Source organism: Rattus norvegicus, chromosome 1 (assembly GCF_036323735.1).
Source record: "Rattus norvegicus strain BN/NHsdMcwi chromosome 1, GRCr8, whole genome shotgun sequence".
NCBI lineage: Eukaryota > Metazoa > Chordata > Mammalia > Rodentia > Muridae > Rattus > Rattus norvegicus.
Genome location: NC_086019.1, coordinates 43,936,840 through 43,962,035, shown reverse-complemented (window position 1 = coordinate 43,962,035; position 25,196 = coordinate 43,936,840). Strand labels below are relative to the sequence as shown.

The 25,196-nt window shown below is 43.4% G+C and overlaps 1 protein-coding gene across 34 annotated transcripts in view; it reads left to right on the top strand.

Moving 5' to 3' along the window:
- Window positions 1-25,196, top strand: part of Syne1 (spectrin repeat containing nuclear envelope protein 1) — a 471,163-nt gene that overhangs the window by 426,767 nt on the left and 19,200 nt on the right. For 24 of the 34 annotated variants that reach the window (XM_063270573.1, XM_063270583.1, XM_063270581.1 and 21 more), the window contains 10 exons: window positions 5,008-5,170; window positions 7,744-7,931; window positions 9,234-9,384; window positions 12,954-13,136; window positions 13,369-13,506; window positions 16,062-16,253; window positions 17,241-17,568; window positions 20,785-20,853; window positions 22,364-22,506; window positions 24,547-24,670. In XM_063270573.1, the coding sequence (XP_063126643.1) occupies window positions 5,008-5,170; window positions 7,744-7,931; window positions 9,234-9,384; window positions 12,954-13,136; window positions 13,369-13,506; window positions 16,062-16,253; window positions 17,241-17,568; window positions 20,785-20,853; window positions 22,364-22,506; window positions 24,547-24,670 (1,679 nt within the window). The remainder of the gene's footprint in view (window positions 1-5,007; window positions 5,171-7,743; window positions 7,932-9,233; window positions 9,385-12,953; window positions 13,137-13,368; window positions 13,507-16,061; window positions 16,254-17,240; window positions 17,569-20,784; window positions 20,854-22,363; window positions 22,507-24,546; window positions 24,671-25,196) is intronic. The other 10 variants (XM_039101503.2, XM_017590500.3, XM_039101502.2 and 7 more) reach the window with 3 other exon arrangements.

The window sequence follows — 25,196 nt, the reverse complement described above, 5'->3', positions numbered from 1 at the left end:
ACCAATTAATCATGGCTTGTTAAATCCTGCATATGCCTATCAGGTATAGGCATCTATTAAAAACCTGGATGCCATCCCAAGGAATGCCGCCCAAACTGCTTAGTTTCTCACAATAAGTAAGTGAATAAGTAAATATTCTGATATATTAAAGATTTCTTTCATAGAAATAATGGAGGAAAAAATGAGATACTTCTTCTGTGCAAGAACAATGTCTGAAAATACCAGATTTAATAAGCTATTACAAATAAGTGAGGTGTTGCAATCCACTTCCTTCATGTTCGCCTCTGCTCCCTCCAATATACATATAATGCATTACGCATTTTGTGAAAAAATATACTTTTCCTGAAACTTATAAAGGACAAGCACTTAAGCGCTCACCCATTGACTTTACTAAATTTATATTAGCTTGAAAGAGGAAGTTGTCCCTAATGGACTATATGAATGAGCAGTTCCATGTCATGGTGCCCCTAGGACATTGCATACTAACCACACTGCCTTGGACCTCATTCAGAGTTTTACAGGATCTGAGTCCTTCCACTAACTCTGCTGGCCTGGTAGAGTATGCGTTACTCACATCCTTTGTGCTCTGGATCATTTGATCACGTCTGTGAACGTATATGCATGCACTCCTTTGTGTGGTAGTATTCACGTGAATGGACAATTGGATTCATTGGGTTCAGCAACGCATAAAGCTAGTCACATGAGAGGGGAGGGAGGACATTCTTCCAGGGTCCTACAGGACAGACTTCTTGGTGCCATGTGTCATTCTTCAGCCCTGCCCAAGAGGGACCACTGCATTATGTTAAATTCTAGATCCATACGGTGGTCACTCATTGCTTTGCCTGAGACCACCATCAGTAGCCATTATAAAGATGTCATTCCTTAACTACCCAAGGAAATTTTGTCTTATGAATGACTGAAGCATGCAGGAATGATTTTTCAAAGTTCTTGGGAATATTCAAACACAGTACCATGAAATGCTCAAGCACCAATCTTGACTTCTGCCTATAAAACTAATTAAGGATGTCTTATATTGAGTAAAATATTAAGTTTTGATAAGCAATGTAACACATGGTTACTCTTTATCAACAGAGTAGATTAGCAATATAGACATAAATTTTTCTTAAAAATCATACTTTCCCCCCCAAAATTTTTTTTAAGATATCCAACTTGAGAGTGCTTTTAAAAGATAAAATGTTGGGCTGGGGATTTAGCTCAGTGGTAGAGCGCTTGCCTAGCGAGCGCAAGGCCCTGGGTTCGGTCCCCAGCTCCAGAAAAAAAAAAAGAAAAAAAAAAGATAAAATGTTATTGTGTATAGATATTATCACCAAATACTTGTAATCAATCACATGCACATATGGAAGCAAACATGTATAGCTGACCACCTTTTTAAAAAATACTAATATTTATTCACTTTTTTAAAAAATGAAAACATAATTACATAATTTCCCTTCTTTCCTCTCTCTTATCCCCTCACATGTATTTTCCTTGCTCTGTTTCAAATTCATGTTTTTTCTTTAACTGCACACACACACACACACACACACACACACACACACACACACAGACACACACACACACACACACACACACATATTCCTAAATACAAATACAGCCTGCTCAATCAATATACTGTTATACATATGTATATGATTTCAGGACTAACTACTCAGTATTGAATAACCAGTTGAGGTTGGGGGTTCATCCTTAAATGAGACCCAAACAAGGATGAGACCAGTGGACATGCAAACATGGAAAAGGAAAAATCTTCTGGCACTCCAGCTCTAGACAAAAAGCTACAGGCAACTGAAGGATGCCCAGAGCAGGGTAGAAATCCTTTTAAGAATACGTGTGTGAGGTTGAGATTTGGGAATCGTCCCAAAGAGATGTAACTGTACCATCAGGATTAGCTTCATTTGAGACAAGCACTCTGATTTGTTGACACTGTGACGGTGGAAATGATGACTTCCATCCATCTTAAGGAACTAAAAATAAATCAATATTCTAAAATGAAATACCTTAATGATGAAATGTTTCCTCAGAGCGGTGACTTTTGGCCTGAGGAATCTTGAGGTGGGTGTGGAAGGAGCCAAGAGCTGCAGCCGTAGGCGGAAAGCACCTTGGGGGTGATTCGATACTCCACCTTGAGAGCAACTTACTTAGCACGTCCGTGTCATAGAGATGGGGCATCCAAGTGTAAGCTGTGAATCACAGAACGTTCTATTGAAGGTCTGCTTTTAAATCCCTAGCATCCCATAGTCTTAGACAACATGTGGCTCTTGACATTTCTTTTCTTCAAGAAGATACATTTTTCAGTGGGGCCACTTTGACATTGAAGCACTTTCTTTATCCGGTTTTTCATTACTTATAGGAAGAGCAGTTCCTGTAAATTCCCCATGTTTCCTGAACCAGGAGGTGGTCTGTGCAGAGAACTGAACTTTATATATATAAAGTTTGGGGAGTAGTCTACATATAGTCATTCAGGCCAGAGCCTAAACAGAGATAGGAACTCCTAATCAATTCTTATTATATGACAAATATGAAGTTAAAATGGCCCTTCCCACCCCAACCTCCTGCTCATACCCCACCCACCAGGAGGAAGTTCATTCAGAACTATCCCAGTAGATGCCCTTGGCTTCTCCTCTACATCCTTGCTGATATTTATAGCATCTGTCCACTGCTCCTCCTTTTCCTCTGTATTGGATTCTTCTTCTTTATCTAAGTATGTCATACAGTTATTTCCCATGAGGAACTATGTTTGTTTACATGTTTTTTTAAATAGATTCTTCTAGAATTTCCATGGCTTGTGTCCTCATCCTTAGTGCCTACTTCTTTCAAGTCATTAATTACCAGGACTAAAAAGAGATGGCCCCAGGATCTGTGGAACACAGTATAATCGATTGTTACTTTACAGCTAATATCCACTTGTAAATGAGTATATAGCGTGTTTGTCTTTCTGGGTCCGGGTTACCTCACTCAGAATGATTTTTTTCTACTTCTATCCATTTGCCTGAAAATTTCATGGTGACTTTTTTTTTTTTGACAGCTCAGTCATATTCCAGTGAGTAATAAATACACCACATTTTCTTTATCCATTCTTCAGTAGCGGGACATCTAAGTTGTCTCTCCAGTTTCTGACTATTATTAGTAAAACTGCTCTGAACATAGTTGAGCAAGTGTCTTTATGGCCATCGTAGAGCCCGTTTGGGTCTGAGCTAGGTGCTCTGCATGTATGCTCTGGTCTAATAGCGAGGTATTCTTGTGATAAGCCTTACAGTGGGAGTGGGGGCTCTCTGACTATTGCTCTTGGGATCCTTTGTCTCTCCCTAAGTTGCCTCTTCCAGCCTTGTTATGAGTTTGTGTGTAGTCTTCTTACAACTCTTTAGGCTGTGTTCCCTTCATAGCCCTGGGTGGTCTGCTCTTTTCTGAAGGGGAATGAAGGAAAAGTGGATATGAGAGAGAGGGGGATTGTTGGAGTTGGAGAACTGGGAGGCATGGGGGAAGGGGAAACTGTGGTCAGGATATTATATATGAGAGAAGAATAAAGGAATGAGAGAGAGAGAGAGAGAGAGAGAGAGAGAGAGAGAGAGAGAGAGAGAGAGACTGTCTCAGTAGTTGAGAACACTTCCAGTTCTTCTAGAGGACCTGGGTTTGATTCTTAGCACCCACATAGGGCAGCACACAACCACCTCTAACTCCTACATGCACATAGTGAACAGAAACTCACATAGGCACATCAGTGTAACTAAATAACCCCCTTTAAATCAATTACAGTTCCTTACTGTAGGCATCCTAGACAGCCTGAATTCTGTTAAACATAGGATCCTCCCTTCAGTTCTTTGCAGATTGTTTACAATGCTGTATAGCACAGCAGTGGTTCCCAATGTCGGCCTTTGGAGGAACCACATTTGTTTAAAATGCTAGCACTGTAGCCTTATCCCTGGAGGGTCAGACTCCATAGGACGGATGAGAGACAAACCTGGGATAAGTACCTGTTCAAACCGACTGATTATCATTTTTGAGCATCCTATCTCTGGTCAACATTATACTTTCTTAGTCTTTTACTTTCTTTAAAAAAACTCTGTTGTATGTACACATGTACATATGTGTGTGTGGATGTGTACATGTCTGTGAGTGTGCATGCATGTGTGCATGTGTGCATGCATGTGTCCAGAGAACTCTGTGTAAGAGTGTGTGTGTGTGTGTGTGTGTGTGTGTGTGTGTGTGTGCCTGTGTCCAGAGAACTCTGTGTAATACTGGGATTTACAGACACAGGTTACCCTATCTGGCTTTTTCTGTGGTGCTAAGGATCAGAACTAAGGTCAGGTGACTGACTGAGCCATCTCCCTACTCCCCTCTTTCATTTCTGAATGTTAGGGCAGTAAGGCAGGGGTGGGGTAGCATAGGGGGTTTTGGAGGGGAAACAGGGAAGTGGGATAACATTTGAAATGTAAATAAATAAAATGACTAATAATTTTTTTAAAAAAGAGAAATTAAAAAAAATGTCTTCTCAACCAACACCCACGCACTGCTTCCATTCTCTACTTACCAATTTAATCAGCAGTATAATCTCCTCCCTCATGTGTAGAACTTAGAACTGCATTTCTGTACGTTTCTGTGAGGGCCGTCAAGTACCCTGCCAGACTGTTTCTCACGGGTATTCCTCCTTTTGCTTCCTTCAATATAAATCGTATTATTTGCGGGACTGAGTCCTGTGAAAGCTGTGGGGTTGCTGTAATACTTACCATAGCATTGCGCATAATCATTGTGACTAGTTGCTGAACGTTCTCCTTCACTGAGCGCACCATTATTTAAACATCACTGACCCTCGTGTAGTCTAAGAGTCCCATTTTATATAATGCGGAAACAAGACACCGAGCAGAGTCCCACTGCCACACTGAGCCGGGAAGGACCAATGCAATCTGGCTTTAGGCGCAGCACTCACTTCTGCATACGAGGGTAACATGATCAATGCCTTTCACCATCTCACCAATTCTCTGCCCGCAGGGTGAAGAAGCTCAAGGAGACCCTGGTGGCTGTGCAGCAGCTGGATAAGAACATGGGCAGTCTGAGGATTTGGCTGGCCCACATGGAGTCAGAGCTGGCCAAGCCCATAGTCTACGATTCTTGTAACTCTGAAGAAATACAGAAGAAACTGAGTGAGCAGCAGGTAGGATGGAGATTGCTATGCCATGCAGCCCATGTTCTCTTGGCCAGGAAATTAGGTGGGTGCAAGACATCGACTCAGGGTGAAAAATCAAGAGGAAATTAGGAAGGACTACTGACAATGGGGAAGCGCTGTGTAGGAAAGATGTGGGGACAAATAGGTTCTGTATCACTGCAGCGTTGACTCTTAAAAGATTTCTGTGCCTACACAAATGAGCAGGGTGGTAGGAAAAAATAGTGATTGTCTTAGGAGGAAAAGAATTGCAATGTTACTGAGCTGCAATAAATGCCAGATGTGGTGGTGTGTGCCTTTTAATATACAGGAGGGAGAAGCAGGTAGAGCTCTGTGAGTTCAAGGCCAACCTATTTCTACATAGTGAGTTCTGAGTCAGCTAGAGTTACACAGTAGGACTCTGTCTTAAAGTTAAATAAATAAGAAAATTAATAAGAAAGAGGGGGAGGGAAGAAGAGAGGGAGGGAAGGAGGGAGGAAATAAAGAAAGAAACAGGAAAAGAAAGAAAGAAACAAAAAAGAAAGGAAAGAAACAAAGACACAAAGAAAGAAAGACACAAAGAGAGAGTGAAAGAAAGGAAGAAAGAAAGAAAGAAAGAAAGAAAGGAAGGAAGGAAGAAAGAAAGGAAGACAGACACAAAGAAAGACACAAAGAAAGAAAACATTAGTTCTGGGAATTTGGAGGTGGCCAACTCAATGTGGAATTATGGGGGCAATAAGAATTCTGGGCAAATTTACAAATTACTTTTTAAAAATAAGGAATATATGTTAAAAGTATCGACAAGTTGGACAAACTTGGGGGTGGAAATGACACCTATGAAGTTCTTCCCCCACTCCGAAGAGAAAGTATAGATTCGTTAAGGAAAATCGAGAAGAAAAATATACCCTGGAATAGGAAGGGCACTAGGGATGCACTTTAACGGCAGAATAATTTGAGCAAGTTGAACTCCTAAAGCTTACATTAGCTGGCGTTCTATCACTGTGAAAAATCTATGGTTGCCAATTTCCAGGAAGGAAGGCTTTATTTTGCCTGAAGGTTTCAGGATTTCAGTCTATGATCACGTGACTCTGTTGCTGTGGGCCTATGGAAGCACTGTGGCCTGTAGCAAGAGAGTGGGTCCAGGAGAGCTGCTGATTCTTCGCTGCCAAGGTGCTCAAAAGAGAAAGAGGAAGGAGCTAGGATCTCAAACCCTTTACAAGGATAGGCCCCCAGGGACGTAACCTCTTTACCAAGGCCCCACCTACTAGAGGTCCAGCTGCCTCCTCATACCTCTGAAGAAGGTGACAAAGCCTTTGATATGTGGGCCCTTAAAGAACATTCTAGAACCAAATTATAGTAAAGCCCAAGGGGGAGAAAAGTGGACATTTTTGATTCACATTCTCTGCATTTAACATGAGTGCATATGTTGGAGTTGGGTAAAATCCACTTTCCTGCTTTTGATCAGAAACTTCCTATTTCTGTCCTACACTTAAAACTGTGCTCCAAGGAAAGTAGTGAAGATCTCCTTTTTTAAGGGAACCTCAGTTTCTTAAGCCACAGTACTTCTTATTATTGTCCTGTGTGCTTGCAGATCTATAACAAGTTCTGAGGTGGGAGATGCTCATAGATGCATGCACACTGAATTGACTAATCCATTGGAATGAGTGTGATGTATCAGTAGAGTCCAGGGCAAGATTCTGTCTCTCTGTCTCTTTGTCTCTCTCTCTCTCTCCCCCCTCTGTCTCCCTCTCCCTCTCCACCCTGTGTGTGTGTGTGTGTGTGTGTGTGTGTGTGTGTCTACAGCCAGGCATGTGTGCACTATAGCATACATGTGGAGGGTTGGTCCTCACTTCTTATTTTGTTTGACACGGGGCCTCTTGTTGCTTACTACTGTGTCCACCAGGTTAGCCAGCCACAGGCTTCTAGAAATGCTCCTGTTTCTGCCTCCCATCTTGTCTTAGCTCCAGAATTATACGTGCATGCTACCTATAACATCTGGGTGTACATGCTTCTGGGCATTCAAATCAGGTTATCACATTGGTGTGGCAGGCACTTTCTGGTTGAACCATTACCAGAGCCCAACCCAGGATCTATTTTTACCATCCATTACTAAAGCCAGTTTTACTCTTAGTGTAGTAGTGAAGTGTGTGTGTGTGTGTGTGTGTGTGTGTGTGTGTGTGTGTACAGATATAGACAAAGGTCAGAAGTGGCATTAGGTCCCTTGGAGCTAGTTTCAGGCATCTGTGAACCTCTCAATACAGGTAATGGGGTCTGAACTGTGGCCCTCGGCTGAAGCAGTTGGCATTCCAAACTGCTGAGTCATCTCTCCAGCCCCCAGAGCAGTCCATTTTAGCTTTCAGTTTGTGTTTTGGCAAATCTCACATGGGCTATTTCCAGATCCATCTCCTTAGATTGTACCTTGAGCTTCCAGGATGTCATAAATAAGTCTTGGGAAACGTACTCATTAAGGAAAATGAACCACTGCCAAGTATAGCAGCATCACAGATCAGCCTGTGAGCGTGGCCAGAGCCCCCTCATCCACATCCGCAGGCTTTCACAGTAAAGCACACCTCAATCCCCTGCAGGAGCTGCAGAGAGACATTGAGAAACACAGCACAGGCGTCGCCTCTGTCCTCAACTTGTGTGAGGTCCTGCTGCATGACTGTGACGCCTGCGCCACCGACGCGGAGTGTGACTCCATCCAGCAGGCCACGCGCAACCTGGACCGGCGGTGGAGGAACATCTGTGCCATGTCCATGGAGAGGAGACTCAAGTGAGCTGGGATGGGAAGTCACAGACCAAACCAAAAGAACAACAAAACACACCAACAAACAAAGCCCCAACCCGGAAACGCTCCATCCATTTTTCCACCCACTGTATCCACTGTTTACTGTTTTCCATTGGTTAAAAAGTCCAGAAATAACCTGGACTTCCCCAAATCATCACTATCTACATATAATTGCAAGTATAAATAGGCATAAAGTAATCTAAGTATAACAAGCCAATTTATATTGGAACCAACAGCTTAAATATTACGTAGAAAAATTTAAATTTTCCCTTGCAAAATAAGTATGACTTTATTGAATCTGTTGTCACAGATAGGTAACTGTAATTAAATTAAATTCTACTCTTCATGTTATTAAATGAAATAATCCACACTCAAAAGAGACAAATATTTCACGTTGTCCCTGGGTCTAGATTTAGAAATCTAGATTTAAATGTATAGATAACACATAGAAATCTAGACTTAAATGTATAGATGACATACATGTTTAAACATAGGACATAAAAGTCACAAGGGCACTAAGAGGAGGAAGGACTCTAGAAGAAAGAGATGGGGGAGGGTTGAGAGGGAGGAGGAATGGGGATGGAGAGTGGGGGAGGGAGAATGGGGAAGGGGGAATGGAGGAGGAAGTATTTAGGAGAGAAGGGAGACAGCAGGAGTGAGAGGAAATGAGAGGGCCATGGGGGCAGAAGTAAAAAATCTCTTGGCACACATGCACAAAAATGAACATTCCAATGAAACCTATTGCTTTCTGTACTACATTGGTTAAATAATAAGCACTTTTACGCTCTTCAAAAATTCCAATGGCAAAATCTCAATGGCCTGAACCTCAGGGACCTAAAGCACAAAACTATACTGATCTTTGGCCAGTCCTAAAAGCTCCATGTTACCTGTCAAGGTTAACTATAATCACTCTGAGTCTGCCATTGGCCTTAAAGGAAATCTCCAACTTCACTTTTATTTAATGCACTGGTCTAAAAAGCAGTATTTACACGTAGGGTTTCTAACCTCGTGTGCACACACCAGGGCTGCTCATGAAATGCATTTTAATATCTGGTTTTGACTAATTCCAAATTCAAAGCTGCAAGGCATCTTTTAAAACCAACAGCTGTTTTGTTTTAGCTCCCACAGTTGTCTGTCTCTTTCCCTGGGCGGTTTGGGTCAAAGCTGTTATTGTTTTGCACAGCAGTTGCTTGTCCGGGCACTCTTAATCCCACTGAGGGCATCAGACAGGGTTCTGAACATCCAGTCTTCTTAGTAATGGCTGCGTTCTTCCATCTTCCGCCGCAGAATTGAAGAGACATGGCGACTGTGGCAGAAGTTTCTGGATGACTATTCTCGTTTTGAAGACTGGCTGGAGATCTCAGAAAGGACGGCTGCATTCCCCAGTTCTTCTGGGGTGCTCTATACAGTTGCCAAGGAGGAGCTGAAGAAGTTTGAGGTGATTCATGCTGCCAAATGTTCAGCTGCTCATTGTGCTGTGACACTAGCCAGCTGGTGCCACAGAGCATGAACTGACTAATGTGCCACATGTTATCTGCTCAAATAGCTGGCAAATGGCTTTGTAGCCATGGGTAGCCTCGTGAGTAGACAAAGAACAGTAGTGATTTTATTTGAGGATTATCAGAATTACAAGTAAGATGGTAATAAATAAAAACATCAGCCAAACACAGTAGCAGATTCTCATAATCCCTGCACTCAGGAGGTTGGGGCAGGAGGATCTCAAATTGAAGGTTAGCCTGGGCTACAGAATACTAACTTGTCTGAATGAGGAAAAATAGCAAAGAAAGTGGAGAGGGGAAGGGAAAATAATTCTCTTGGAAAACAAGGCTCCTAATTCTCTCCAAGCTCCCCTGGCATTATTCTTATTTCAGAATTCTTCATCTATGTCCTCTAAGATTGAAATATGATTCTTTTTATAATATGAAAATCTACCTGTAAATGTATTCTCTCAGTTCTTTCACATTATGGGAAGGCCAGCAAGAGTCAGGAAGAGAGGAAGGTGGGACACAGTGGGGACTGGAGGCAGGGAGAGCAAATCATGTTGCCATGTATGTACAAAAATGTACAGAAATGTATGCTAGCTCAAAGAATTAAATGATCAAATACATAAGAGTGATAGTGATCATTTATAACATACGGTTGGCCCCAGGATTGGCCAGAACATTGTCATTGTAGCCAACATCTAAGAGAGCAGAAGAGACCAGTACTGTTCTTGAGCCACAGGGCTTTTAAATTACCAAGAGATGAAAATAGCAACAGTTAATTACACTTAGGAAGGAATCATTAAATCACTCTGTTCAAGGCCCCTTGCCTTCACAAGCTCAAGTCCACTCTGTAGCTCTGTGACAACCTGAACCCCAACCATTGGGTAACTGATTTTCCCATAGACATTGGTGTAGATAGAACAAACCATTCTATACACATACTGATAACACATGCGTGCCTGTGAACTCATTGTAAATGGTTCTGACATGTTCTAAATAGTCCTTTCCTGTGCCCCATTGGTAAATTTTCCTCAGCCCTCCTCAAGACGTTTATAAATGAAGCTAGTATTTCAGCTAAACCCATAAATGACTCGATTTTCTCCTGTGACATCAGTGAACCAAGCCTTGAGCTACTGGGCTAAAAGTGAAATTTCTTCTCATTCTCGTTTGACTTACAGATCTGAATCCTTGATGGAGAACTCTCTGGGTATAATAGTGTTTGATGCATGTGGAATAAGTGATTCTGAACAGACCCATGTGAAACTAGACCACTAAATCTAGAGAGAGAAAATGCCTGTGTAAAAAGTTTTCTTTAGGAGTCTGGAAAGATGGCTCAGTGGTTAAAAGCACCGACTGCTCTTCTAGATGTTCTGAGGTCAATTCCTAGCAACCACATCGTGACCCACAACCATCTGTAATGGGAACTAGCACCCTCTTCTGGTGTGCCTGAAGACAGCTGCTCATCATATATATATATAATAATTAATATCTTTTTTAAAAAAAAGTTTTCTCTAGCAAAAAGCCACCATAAACTGTCAAGGAATCCAGGTCACTCCAGTGCTGGTGGAAGTGACCCTGTCCTATGCCTTGTAGCGCTCTGCTTTGTAAAGGTTAAAACCTCTCATAATTGGCTTATACTACAAAGCAGATTGTATGGGATCATTCTTGATGCTATTTTGGACTCAGATGTGGCCAGCACTGAAATAATTGATTTCTACCAAGTATCATTAGTCTTAAACTTAATTTTCTTGCAGACAGAAAATGTCACAGGAACAAAATTCTGCCTAAGGATCATTCAGTCAGTCACATAAATGTCTGGAAGGACATTGGGCACACTAGGATGCCAGCCCCGCGTGCTGTACCTTCAGAGTGGGCAGATCTATGTTCTGACGTACTCTAACAACGAAGGTTGAACCTCCTTCTGCACCTCCTAACTTCTTTAGAACTGAGGGCGACCTGTGGGGACAGGTGTTCTGAAAGCAGCTCTCAGAAGGTGAATCATTGCCAGAGCAGGGGTGCCATCCTGTGAGCAGTGTGAAGAAGCAAACAGCACTGAAGTGTGAGATGCTCAGAAAAGTCAACCAAGTGAACCATTCTTAACATCTGGGTTGGGGTGTGGGATCAAAGTTAGCCACAGAGCCTGGTGCATGCATTTAGAGTGAAGCTGTGTTTTATTTGTGTGGGTGTTTGGTTGGTTAGTGCTGGGCCCTGCAGTGGGGATAGAAGGAAGTGCTAGCATCTGTACAATTTCCACTCCATGCCACGTCCTCAAGAGCAGAGCATCCATGCACTGTGCCGGGATAACAAGTCTGGCGTCCTTTATGAAAGCTGACCAGTTCATCAGCAGAAAAGAAAGGCCCTTCTTCAAACTGCAGTGTCTTTTGTTATTGCTGTTGTTAAATGGAAAGTTACTTGTGTTTTATACTAAACTGATTTTCTTAAAAGCAGGGTTAAGGCCTTACATTAGAGGCACTTCTGCCAAAGATGGTTTTAGTTTTGTTCCTAATGGACACCAGGATTGAGGTGATTTCTGCATTTTGAAGAAATTACATATTCTACAAATGCACAGTGCCATTTTACATATCATTTCTCAGTATGGATACAGAAATCTTGAGAACACTTTGATCTAACATGTAAACACATGTATATGTTCTTGTAGTGATTTCTAGGAAGATTTGCTTCCCAGTTATTATTTATTTTATGTGTTTCTTTTTGTTTTTCAAGACAGGGATTCATCTATCCCAGGGTAAAATGGATTTTAATAAGCTATCAGTTATTAATATGACATGACCAGCCTCCAACCTGTGGATTTATTCATTTAGCTTTGCACAATTACTGGAACAAGTCCCCTCATCTAATTTTCTAATGGCTAAACCGGCTACTTCCCCAACTCTGCTTTCCCAATACTTTCTGTTTGAGTCTGTGCAGTCATTTCTGCTCCAGCAGTCTGTTCTGGGGAGCATTTTACTCGGACACGTGCTGATGGTCCGGTGTACATGGGAATTCACTCATACAGAGTGAGGCAGCCAGATCTTGGGGTACAGAATTTAGTATTTGAATATATAGCAGCACCAGACCAACCCCCAACAGCCTAGACTGGCTTTCAGTTCCCTAGGTAGCCTAGGATAACCTTGAACTTCTGATTCTGATGCTCCTGCTGCTGCTGCTGCTGCTGCTCCTTCCAGAGTCCTGGGATTACAGATTTGTACCTCCACACTTGGCTTATTTTAATTAGTCATTTTAAAAGCTACATTATGTATGTATGCACACATTCCATATGTGATCCTTGTGTGTACATACCAATATACAGTATATATGCATACATTTTGCTTTTCTATATATTTATTTATAAGTACAATCGTTCCTTACAGTTCTGTGATTTCTTGCTGGCTCTTGGTCCATCTGCTGGGTCTGGTTCTGTGCTCCCTGGCTGTGCAGTATGAAAACCAAGAGATGTAATAACCCTTTGAGTTATGACCTTTAAGGATCTCTCCCACACTGATTCACTTCCCTGTGGCTTCAGGCTTTCCAGCGGCAGGTCCACGAGAGCCTGACCCAACTAGAGCTCATCAACAAACAGTACCGGCGCCTGGCCAGAGAGAATCGCACAGACTCCGCCTGCAGTCTCAGGCAGATGGCCCACGGGGGCAACCAGAGATGGGACGACCTACAGAAGCGGGTCACCTCCATCTTGCGCAGGCTCAAGGTTCTGATTAATCCTTGTCACATAATTTAGGGACTAGAGGATAAACCCTGGCGAGTGAGACATGTTCTTGGGGACAGTGGAAGTTGGAATGGCAGGGGGGGTGGAGGGGCAAGTGATATGAGGACAGTTTAGGGTGCTCCATGCTTGTGAGGTGTTGACTTCCCAGGTTAGAATTGGTTGGGCCGTGTCTGGGTGTGACTGCGGACATATTAATGCCTTCCTCTTCCCTCAGCATTTCATTAGCCAGCGTGAGGAGTTTGAGACGGCACGGGACAGCATTCTGGTCTGGCTCACGGAGATGGATTTGCAGCTCACCAATATCGAGCATTTTTCTGAGTGTGATGTTCAAGCTAAAATAAAGCAACTCAAGGTAATGAGTCAGTTATTTCTGCAAACTATCAGTATGGAAGAATGCTGGAAAGGAGAGGGTTTGCAGATCCTTTTGTGTAGAGCTGAGTAGTGAGCCTTTGAAAACTTAGTTCTTTGTGAACAGGAAAATAACCAGAAGATACTAAACATATGGAATTTTGTTTTATTTTGTTTTTAATTTCTGAGACAGAGTCTCTCTCCCTGTAGCCCTGAGTGTCCTGGAACTTACTCTGTACACCAGCCAGGCCTTGAACTCAAGATATCTGCCTGCCCCTGCCTCCCAAGTGCTGGGATTAAAGGTGTAAGCCACGATACCTGGCAATGTTGAAATCTTTTAAAATGTCTCTAATCCACAATTAACATAAAAACTTAAAAATATCAACTTGGTTGTCAGAGTTAGGGATTTCTATTGTCATTGTTGCTTAACAGATTACTTATTTCCAAGATCTATGGAGAATTTAGGTGGTTCCAGTTTCCAGGGAGAAAGAAGGTGCAACCTTCATCTGCTTTATTTTTTAAAATTACTTTCCTTTATTGTTTGTATGCAGCAGGAGTCAGGGAAGTCCATATGTGGCTGTGTTCACTCGGCGGTCAGAGACCAGTTTATGGTTGGTTCTCTCCTTCCATTATGTGGGTCCCAGGAGTAAAGTCCCCATCTGTCCCCATCCTTGGTGGCAAACACCTTGACCTGTTGAGCCATTTTGCTGGCTCACAATGCTACGTTCTCTTTCGGGGATTTCATTCCACACAGTCCACATATTTGGAGGCTAAGTTGATTGTAAAGGCTACATTATTCACTGTACAATTGAGACTCAGTGTAGCTAGAGACCTTCATAAAAGACATGTGCAAAAAGAGGGAGTGGTGAACTTAATCATGATCCAGACAGTTTCTGACATCATATCCCCAGAGAATCTGGATGGGTGGAGGATCATATGCCTTTGCAGCACTGTGGAGAGGAAGACAGGAAGTTTTCTGGAGAGTGAGTTCCAGTCTAGCATGGACTACACTGTGAGAACCTGCTTCAAAGGAAAGCAAAACAACACTAAAAAATAGATGGTAACGTGATGTATACTTCTGTAATCCCAGCACTTGGGACTTAGAGGCAGGAGGATCAGGCCTGTCTCAAAAAAAAGTGTATGTATGTTTGTATGTATGTATGTATGTATGTATGTATGTATGTATGTATGTATGTATTTATTTATTTGCTTGTGCTGAGAATTGAACCCAGGATATCATACATGTATAAATGATACCACTTAATCATTTCCTATAATACTCCACTGTTGTGTTTTTGTTTGTTGGTTTGCTTGTTCCCTTTTTAGGAATACTTATAGTACCCATGTAGTTTGAATAAGACTGGCCTCCATAGGCTCATATATTTGAATACTTCATCAGGAAGCAAAACTGTTTGAAAGGACTAGAAGGATTAGAATGTCTGCCCTTGTTGGAGTCTCCTTGAATGTCTCCTTGTTGGAGAAAGTGTGTCACTCTGGGTGGCCTTTGAGGTTTCAAAAGCCTACACCAGACCCAGGCTTTCTCTCTTGACCTGCAGATCAGAGTATATAGCTCTTAGCTACTGCTCCAGCGCCATGTGTATCAACCACACTTCTGGCCGTAATGATAATTGACTAAGCTTAAAACTGTAAACAAGCCCCCAGTTAAATGCTTTATTTTATAAGAATAACCTTGGTCATGATTTCTCTCCACAGTGCTAGAAACCGCAGTATCTAAGACAATGCCCAAAACTTTTGTTTTTATGATGAAACAAAAGAAATTACCCTTATTAAGGTGGAATAAGTTGTAAAATCATAAACTCTAAAGTTCTGCCCAATGCTTCGCCCTGCCCCTCCCTACACAACTGTCTCAGCAAATCTCACAAGCAAATCAGTATTTCAACACGTCAACAAGATGTTTCCACCAATTGGTATTTGGAATTCCTTTGAGATTCTGAAAGAATCTTGAAAGCATTACGACCCTCCATTTTCCTTACAGTCTTTCTCATTAGTGGGCAATTTAAACTATTCCAGGGCTTATTCTTGGACTGAATGAACATCTGTCACTTGAAACTTGTCCCCATGATATCTGTCTTTGAAATCATATAGACTCTTATAGAATAATCTTCCCCGATCCCTTGCTTTTCAAATCAGTATATCTTTATGTTTTGATGCTTATGTTACAAAACAACCAGAGAATCATGATAATCTGTGCCCCCCTTCCTGTACATGTGACATGGGATGCATATATTATGTGCATCATATATTTTTATCAGGAGTCACCAGCACCATTAATACCATGATGGTTGTCACTATTTCTCTGTTATCCTCCACCCATATTGTGGTAGTAAATTTTTATCACCAAAGGCTCCATATCTGACTCCCATTCCGTTTTAACGTGACCGTTTACTTTAGAAAATAACTGCTCCGTCCTTGTCTTATCTTTGTTTACAATAAGTCAGTATCCCCCGGTGTTGTCTTTCTGACATTGAGAGAAACGTGTACCTTCGTATGACATTGTTTTTGAGATGTGTAACATTCACATTGCCTTTGCACCCTTAGGCTTTCCAACAGGAGATCTCACTGAACCACAGTAAGATCGAGCAGATCATTGCCCAGGGAGAGCAGCTGATAGAGAAGAGCGAGCCACTGGATGCTGCCGTCATCGAGGAGGAGCTGGATGAACTCCGACGCTACTGCCAGGAGGTCTTCGGACGTGTGGAAAGATACCACAAGAAACTGATCCGCCTGCCTGTAAGTAGCACTTGTTTCTTTTTTCTTTCTTTCTTTTGTTTTATTAGATATTTCTTCATTTACATTTCGAATGTTATTCCCTTTCCCAGTTTCCTGTCCATAAGCCCCCTATCCTTCCATTCTTCTATAAGAGTGTTCCCCTCCCCATCCACGCCCCCCTTACCGCCCCTCATGACTGGAGAGAATTGGCTATGTGGGATTAGTTAGAATAACAGTCACCAGTCCAGAGTCCAGAGGAACATCTGGGTTTGTTGCACGCTTTGATACCGCTATCTATATAACCTTTGACAAGTTGCCTTACCTCCCTCACCTCAGTTTGCCCAACTTTAAAATGGATTTATTCATAGTCACTACCTTGTAGGGACAGCTGTTTTGTTCACTTGCTGAGGGATCATGTATTTCCATAAGGACTTAGGCAAACTTGGTATCATTCTTCTTCTATGAGATATGAGGTAGCTTCGAGAAGAAATGAGAGAAAGTAAGCTGAGCAATTGCTCAGCTTGTGAGGTAATGTTTGAATGAATCATTCCCTTCTGTTCTTTTTTTTTCTACTCGCCCCCACAATTTCATCTCATCAACAGCGAGTGCTGTTGTTATCCAAACACTTGGGAATTTCCCGAGATTGCAAACATGTTTTATGTCTAGCATGTAGACTCAAAAGTATAATGTGCCATCATGTGCCTGTTGAGTTGGAGACATGCTACTTGGTCCATTATTTATATACTTTGTTATTTTTTAATATAATACTATTAAATTTCCTATAATGGTCCCTTGAAGGGGTTTTAATAATATTCTCAGGTTACCAGACTGACACTGAAATAGATGAATACATAGGAGTTGTGAAAGCAATCAGGAAAGTTCTGTATTTGTTGCTAAGGTTAACGCCATGTGGTCAGTAGGATGCTGGCATTTATTGATGGTCTTACCTGTTTGCAGTAAGAGGCAGGCCCTATCCTTGCGATAACAGAGTTGTGACTTCCCTTTTAGCTACCAGATGACCATGACCTCTCGGACCGAGAGCTAGATCTCGAAGACTCCATGGCTCTTTCAGACCTACACTGGCAGGACCCCTCTGAAGATGGCATGCCCTCCCCACAGCCTTCTTCCAACCCCTCCCTCTCCCTTCCTCAGCCCCTCCGGAGTGAGCGGTCAGGGAGAGATACCCCAGCCAGCGTGGACTCCATCCCTCTGGAATGGGACCACGATTATGACCTGAGTCGAGACCTGGAGTCAGCATCTCGAACTCTGCCTTCAGAAGATGAAGAAGGCGAGGAGGACAAGGAGTTCTACCTCAGGGGAGCTGTTGGATTGTCAGGTAGGAGAGGAAACTTCCTGTTGGGAATCCATGTGAAGGACACATCAGATATCTGGACTCATATACCTTGAAAGTTATAAGCACTATATGTATGCGTGGTCACACAGGGACATAATAGGGTACCTGTCCCAGGGCTAGGCAGAGCCTTTTGTGTGAGGCTAGAAGGGTGGTGCTGAGTCCGTGAGGTGAACATTGCAGTGAGCAGAGTAAGGAGAGAGAAGAACCCTGCCGGGTGATCAACCTTGGTGCTTTGGGTCATCAAAAGTTTGTCAAGAATAAAATTGTGCTGGAAAGTATAGAGTGGGCGGAATGGGAGAAGGAAAGATGAGTAAGGATCTGGCCCTGAAGTGACCAGTCCACCATGGACAGGAGTTTGGCCCTTACCCTGGAGGCTATAGGGATCCACTGGAAGATTAAAGGAGAGAAGTGATCGATGTCTATTTTCAGTTTATCTTCCTATACACACCATGCTTGGTAGAACATAGATTGGAAATGAGAGGGTTCGGATGAGTGTTATTTATGAGCATAGATAATGATCTATAAGCCTGAATTGGGAAAACAGCTCCAGGAAGGGGTGATGATGCATCATGAGAAACGAACCCTCCCCCTCGCTCCCACACACACCAGATGATTGGAAAGAGGTGGAAATGACTCTGGATCAGGCTTCTAAGTGGAAGATGAAGGTCCTCAGCTGAGAGGATACATGGCATGCGCAGATGAGGGAGGCGAGTTGTGAAATGGTGGGGGTACAGACCTTAGTTGCACCCATCCCCATTTTGAAATATCTATAGAACCCCATTCTAAACTACTGTTTAGAAGTAGACGCATGGGTCTAGGTGTAGGGCTTCTCCGATGCATAACTGGGATCTCTGGACGCACAGGGGGAAATGATGCAGCTAAAGCACCCTGAGAGAAACAGGAAGAGCAACAACAGAACAGTGTCACGTTTAGTGAAGGGGGGGGAGACTGGGAACAGAGGATCTTGCAAAAGACAAATGAAAGGGATGAGCAGTCCGAGGACAGCACAGTCCACGCTGTGTATCATGTGGCCCTCAGCCACACGTGGCTAGAAAGCCGTGAAGTAGGACTGCCCTAGCCATGGTTGATCCTAGACAGAAAGTGCCCTTACATGCACGGGCCACTTTACAAGACACGGTACAAAGGCGGAACACAAACTTTTAGTGCTATTTGTGTCAATTACATGTGGCATTTTAACATTAAACCAGTCCACTTGTTTATGACTATTGTAATGTGGCTATCAAGACTTTAAATTTGCATTTATGGCTCACATACAGATATAGGCAACAGTGGAACTCTAAAAGCTGTCTGCACAGAAATTCCCATTCTAATCCAGACGTGGTGTAATTCGTCTGTAACTCTAGCACTCAAGAGGTAGAGACAGGAAGATCAAGCATTCAGAGTAATTCTCTGCAACTGTATTGGTTACTTTTCTGTTGCTGTGACAGAGCACTATGACCGAAATGCAACTTAAGGAAAACGTTTATTTTGTTTTGTTTTTTTGTTTTGTTTTGGTTTGGTTTTGGTTTCTTTTCATCCATTTGTTTACATCTTGAATGATATTCCACTTCCTGGTTACCTCTCCACCAGCCCCCCATCCCACATCCACCCTCAACCCTCTCCTTTGCCTGTATGAGAGTGCTCCCCCACTCATCCACACTCTCCTGCCCCACCACTCCGGCATCCCCCTAGCTGGGGCATCAAGCCTCCCTGGACCCAAGGGCCTCCTCTCCCATTGCTGTTAGGCAAGGCCTTCCTCTGCCCCATATGTATCTGGAGCCATGAGTCCCTCCAGGTACACTGCTTGGTTGGAAGTCTAGACTCTTGGAGAACTGGGTGGACAGGCCAGCTTATGTTGTTCTTCGAATGGGGTTGCCATCCCCCTCCCCTCCTCCAGTCTTTCTGCCAGCTCCCCTACCAGGTTCCCTGAGCTCTGTCTGATGGTTGGCTCCAAACATCCACGTTTGCTTTGGTCAGTTGCTGGCTGGACTTCCTTAGGAACTGCCACACTAAGTTCCTGCCAGCCAGCACCTCTTGACCATGGCAACAGTTGGGTTAGGTGTCTGCAGACATGATGGATCCCCAGCTGGAGCAGTCCTGGATGACCCTTCCTTCAGTCTTTGTTCCATTTTTTGTCCCTGTTCTTCCTTTGGACAGGAACATTTCTGGGTTAAAAACTTTGAGATGGATGGATGGCCCCATCCCTCAACCAGAGGCCCTACCTATCTGCTGGAGGAGGTCTCTACAGGATCTATCTCCCCTTTCTCTTCCCATTTTGGCTAAAGTCATCCCCGTTGGGTCCTGGGTGCCTCTCGTTTCCCTGGTATCTGGGACCCTCCGGTGGCTATCCCTAGTTCTTCATCCCCCTGCTACATATTTTTGTTCGATTTCCTGACCCTCTATTCTCGCATCTCCTCCAGATCCTGACTTGGGAGGGAGAAAGGAGGGTGAGGAATAAGGGTGGAAAAGTTTGTTTTGTCTTATGTTTCCAGAGAGATAAGAACCCTTTGTGGTAGGAAAGGTGCAGCTTGGGAGTAGGAACAAGAAACTGGCTTGTTACATTGTCACCCATACCCAGGAGGCAGAGCATCAGAAGAGGAAGTGTATAAGCTATAAAATCATCAAGCCCCCCCCCCCCCAGTGACATACTTCCTTTAACAAGGCTCTGCCTCCTAAAGGTCCCAAGCTGCCAGCTAAAGCACCATGACCTCGTGACCAAGTGTTCACATACATGAGCCCAAGGGGGTTATTTCTCATTCAAACCACCACAGCTACACAGTAAGTTGGAGACTTGAAGAGCTGACTGTGCTATGGAGACCATCTCTCAAAGCTAACATGCTGCCAAGGGGAGCCTCTCTTCTGCTACTTGGTGTCTTTATAGGTGTGCATGAGGAACCACATTCCTCTAGACACTTGTTTTCTCATCTGTAAAGTGGAAATAATACTACTGGGCATTCTTAGGATCCCTGTGAGGGTAGAAGTACCTTAAACAGTGGCTGGCACAGAAAACACTCAGTCAGTATGAATTCTTAGCAGGATTCATTACATGAAGCCTTTGGCAAACATACACGGCTCTCCGCTTCATGCTGTCAAGAACAATGAATTTCTTTTTATTCCCGAGGCAAGCTACTTCCCCACCACAAGGGAATTGAGGTGTCCAGCATTTAGCTGTCAACTTAGACTGTGCTCTTTTTGCAGATGTAGTGATCCCCGAGAACCCTGAAGCCTATGTAAAACTCACAGAAAATGCAATCAGAAATACCTCTGGTAGGCACAAAGAGTGGGAACGAACCTCCCACACCTGCTGTCTTACAACAACCCCCTGCCCTGCCCCCCTCAGCTCAGCTTCCTCGCCTCTCACAGCTCTGGCATGCCAAGGCACAGACTTCTTCTCTTCCTCCTGCATTAGGGGAAAAAAAAAAAAAACAAAACTTCTGGCTGTTCTACACCAAGGATATGATCTCCATAACCAGGTCATGAAACAGCTCCTCAGCCTGTCAAGTGGTAATCAGTCTCATTACAGAGAGAACTCGATGCCCAGTGACAGCTGAAAACATAGGAGGCAAAAGCCTTTGACCAGCCTGTGTGCCCTCGTCTTCCGGTTGGTGGAAGCAGGTGCTAGTGGGTAGAAGCAGGCGCATTGTCTACCACAGCCTCCATGCCGGTGTGAACACATTGCAGCCAATAGAGCACTTCCTTTAATCTCAAAAGTGTTATTACCTCCACAAATGAGAAATGCTCTCCATGATATTGTAAGCCTCAGATCGCCATTTCAGAGCATGATTTCTGAAACCAGAGGCATTGAAAGGAGAAGTTAGTTTTGCTCAAGATCCTCTACTCGTTTGCACTAGATGCTGGACGTACTTAGGCCCACTGACGGCCAGCGTGGCAGGCCGTTGCTGTTTCTGAGTCGGAGTCTAGTTTATAGCATTCTGCAGTTTCTGGAGACCAACTAAAGGTCAAAAACAAAGCTGGCTTTACAGTTGACCTTCTCAGTGGTTTCCAGCTAGACATCACTCCTAGGTAGACTTAGGAATACATTTTACAAAGCTTACTGTGTTTGTAATTTTTCACCTCGTCTTTGTGCTACTCAGATAATCAATGTTCCTGGTCAGCAAGGACTACCACATGCATGCAAATGAACACTTGCAAGAGCATGCATACCATAAGTTCAAAGCTCTTAAGGGAAGGTGAGCCAGAACCTAGGCAGCAAGGAGGAACTTGCCTAAAGAAGAGACAGAAGCCAGGTTTTGTTTCAGCCAGATCAGGAAGTGTTCCCCTACGAATGTCTATTCCGAGCCAGCCATTTCTCCGTTAACTTGAATTCCTGCAACCGGGGATGTAAGTGGTGCTGGTGTCTCTGCGATGCACAGAGACAAATCCAAGGCTAAAACCTTCCCTGCTAGTAGTGAGCATGGGAAGCATACTGCTGTCTCCTGGTGCCTGGGACGTGGCCAGTCACTTCCACTGTGTGTAACACTTTGCCATTAGAATGGCTGGAGAGGGAGCAGGACCCTCAGAAGCTATTTAAGATCCACTGCAGAGCTCTCTGCTAAGCCCAGGCTACTGAGTCTCTTTCGGAAGCACACTTACTGGCTTGGCCCCTTAAATGTCTAACCCTCTAGCAGGACAGCACTAAACGCTTTACAACTCCCTCCCGACACACACTCTTTCTGCTTTGCCATCGTTCAAATGCTTTCTGAAGCCTCTTGACTGACAAGCTTGAAATAAATCAAATGCTGTGATACATTAAAGACTCTTATGGTCATCACCACAGGGGATCCTACCTCACTGGAGTCACAGATGAGGCAACTGGACAAAGCTCTGGATGACAGCCGCTTTCAGATACAGCAAACTGCAAATATCCTCAGAGGCAAAACTCCCACAGGGCCAGACCTGGGCACCAGCTACAAGGGCTACGTGAGTATTCCCGCCAGCATGCTCCTGACCGAGACCTGCATTACAACTGTGGCCAAATGAGCTCATCTGCCTGCAGCACATGGGTGCTATGAGGTCTTAAGCCCAGAGGTGGCCCTTGACCTCGTAGACATGGACATGTGAAACAAAGCCCCATTGTTCGAGATTGTTCTTTGAAAAGATGGCAGGCCTTGGCGTCCATGTCACCAGGAACCTGTTCCCTTTCACTGAGCACTTAGTATGATCCACTTAGCTGAAAACAACCAAAACCTTTCACATCCAAATAACACTAGGCGCCTGTCCAAATTCAGCTAATAAATTTTGGACCGAGGTTATCCCCAGATCACTAATATGAGATTTCGTTGTTGTTGTTGTTGTTGTTATTGTTGTTGCTGTTGTTGTTGTTTTAGTTCTTAATTCATTTCATGACCTTAGGAATGTTTGTAATCTTCTGCTTTTGATTTGAGGACATTTCACAGTGTTGAGAACTGAACCTTGTATTCGATAGGCTGGCACTATGCTAACAAGCTACATCCTAGCCCTGCCTTCTGCTCTGTAGGTGCCGAGTCTGAAGGAAGTCATCCTAACTAAAGCAAGCTTTGGGAGAAGGTAGCAAGGGATTACACATCTCCACCAGTTGCTGGTGTATCCAGTAAAAATACATTGTAGTCACTGACTAAGTAATTTTTTCGTTGCCTACACATACTTAAAGCAAGAAAATTTTAAAGTAAATCGCTTCCCTAGCTCTTGGTCAAGGGGATGGAAAGCTAATGGTCTCATCACATCCCACATACTTTCCATTTTGGAATCAGGGAGGAAGCTGCATTACCAATGCCCTTCCAGTCATGACTCTATCACAAAACCTCTTTTTAAAGTATGGTACCAAGGGCTAGAAATGTAGCTCAGTGGCAAAGTGTTTGCCTAGCATGCCCAAGGACTTGGGTTCAATATCCAGGACTGCAAAAGATAAAATTCAAGCATAGCATACCTTCATGTTGACCCGGTTGACATCACTGAGGTGACACTTCCCCTCAATCAAAAGTAACAAAGTGTAATTCAAAGATACTGTCATTGTGAGAAACATTGAGAGACAAGATTGTACTCACCTGGCAAAAATGTGTTGAAAACCATGCTCTGTGTCATTTTAGCTTGTATTATTTTGCTTCCTTCTATTTTGACGCAGATTCTTATCATATAGCCAGGCTGATCTCCAGCTCCTGATCTTTCTCCACCTACCAAGTGCTGGGACCACGGTCATGCACCACCACGCCTAGCTATGATTTGTTCTTTTAATATTTGAGTGCTGTGTGTTTTGCTTTGACTTTTGAACTTAGTCCCCTGATGACTATTAAACATAAATGACTGTAAATTTTCTCATAAAACAGCTGACTTTCATATTGCTCTGAACCCTTAAGTATTTCAGTTATTTAATGTAAAAGATGTTCCTGTGGGATTTGTGGTATTGTTAGTGTTTTCACATTTAGGTTTGTGAAAGAGAAAGAAGAGACAATTTGCTGAAAACTGGATATTGCCTCTCTGGCTGAGGACAGTGGACTTTAATTGTTGATCAGTTTGACCTGTTTAGATTCATACAAAACAGTGGGTCTCAACCTTCCTAATGCTACAACCCTTCAATACAGTTCTTCATGTTGTGGTGACCCCAACCAAAAAATTATTTTCATTGCAACTTCATAACTATAATTTTACTATGATTATGAATCATAATGTAAACATTTGTGTCTTCTGATCACCTTAGGTGACCTCTGTGAAAGGGCCATTTGACCCTAATGGGGTCAGGACCCACAGGTTGAGAATTAATGTTATAAATGACTTTTCAGGCATTTCACACACATGCATACAAACTGTGTTTGAGAGAGAGAGAGCTGTTGAAACAGCATAGTTCTGAATTCTGTTTATTTTTACTGGAGGGACACCAAGAAGTAAAACAGTCACTTGTGGAGGGACCACAAAGATGCTGTCCCCAAGTACTGTGTGCTTGTGAGGGTTGATGTGACAGGTCTGGCTCCTTGTTTGTGTAAACAGATGAAACTACTCGGTGAATGCAGCGGCAGCATAGATTCTGTGAGGAGACTGGAGCACAAGCTGGCAGAGGAAGAGAGCTTTCCCGGCTTCACTAACCCCACCAGCACAGAGACTCAGCCAGCTGGTGAGCATGGTGCCCTCAGCTTGAGAAAGCGATGTACAAGATCTCAAACCACTCTGTCACACCAGGTTCTACGGGCTCCTTAGCCTCCCTCTATAGCATTGCATTCCTCGGCAACAGAAGGAGACGGAGAGTGTCATGATGTGTCTTCTCTGGCTCCATTTATTCCAATGCCCTGTCTGATCTACACTGTCAGTTCCTTATATGTGTTTCCAGGGCACTATGACAGAAGGAGATCAAGGATAGATTGATCTCTTCACACGCTCTGCATCCCTTCATAAAGCTTGTCATGGCCTCATGCACATGCGCAGAACATCCTGAGTGGCGAATGTGATTTACACCATTGTCCGTGGAGCAAACAATAGGAAATCAGAGCCATTACACCCATTGAGCTGATGGCAGCAGAAATGACCAGTGGCATTATTGTCCTGTCTGTTGCACTTTAAAGTTAGCCACCATATATATCTAAAGGGTTTCCTAAACCTCACGGGTGTCGAACTCCTGCTCACTGTTCTATGCATGCATTGCC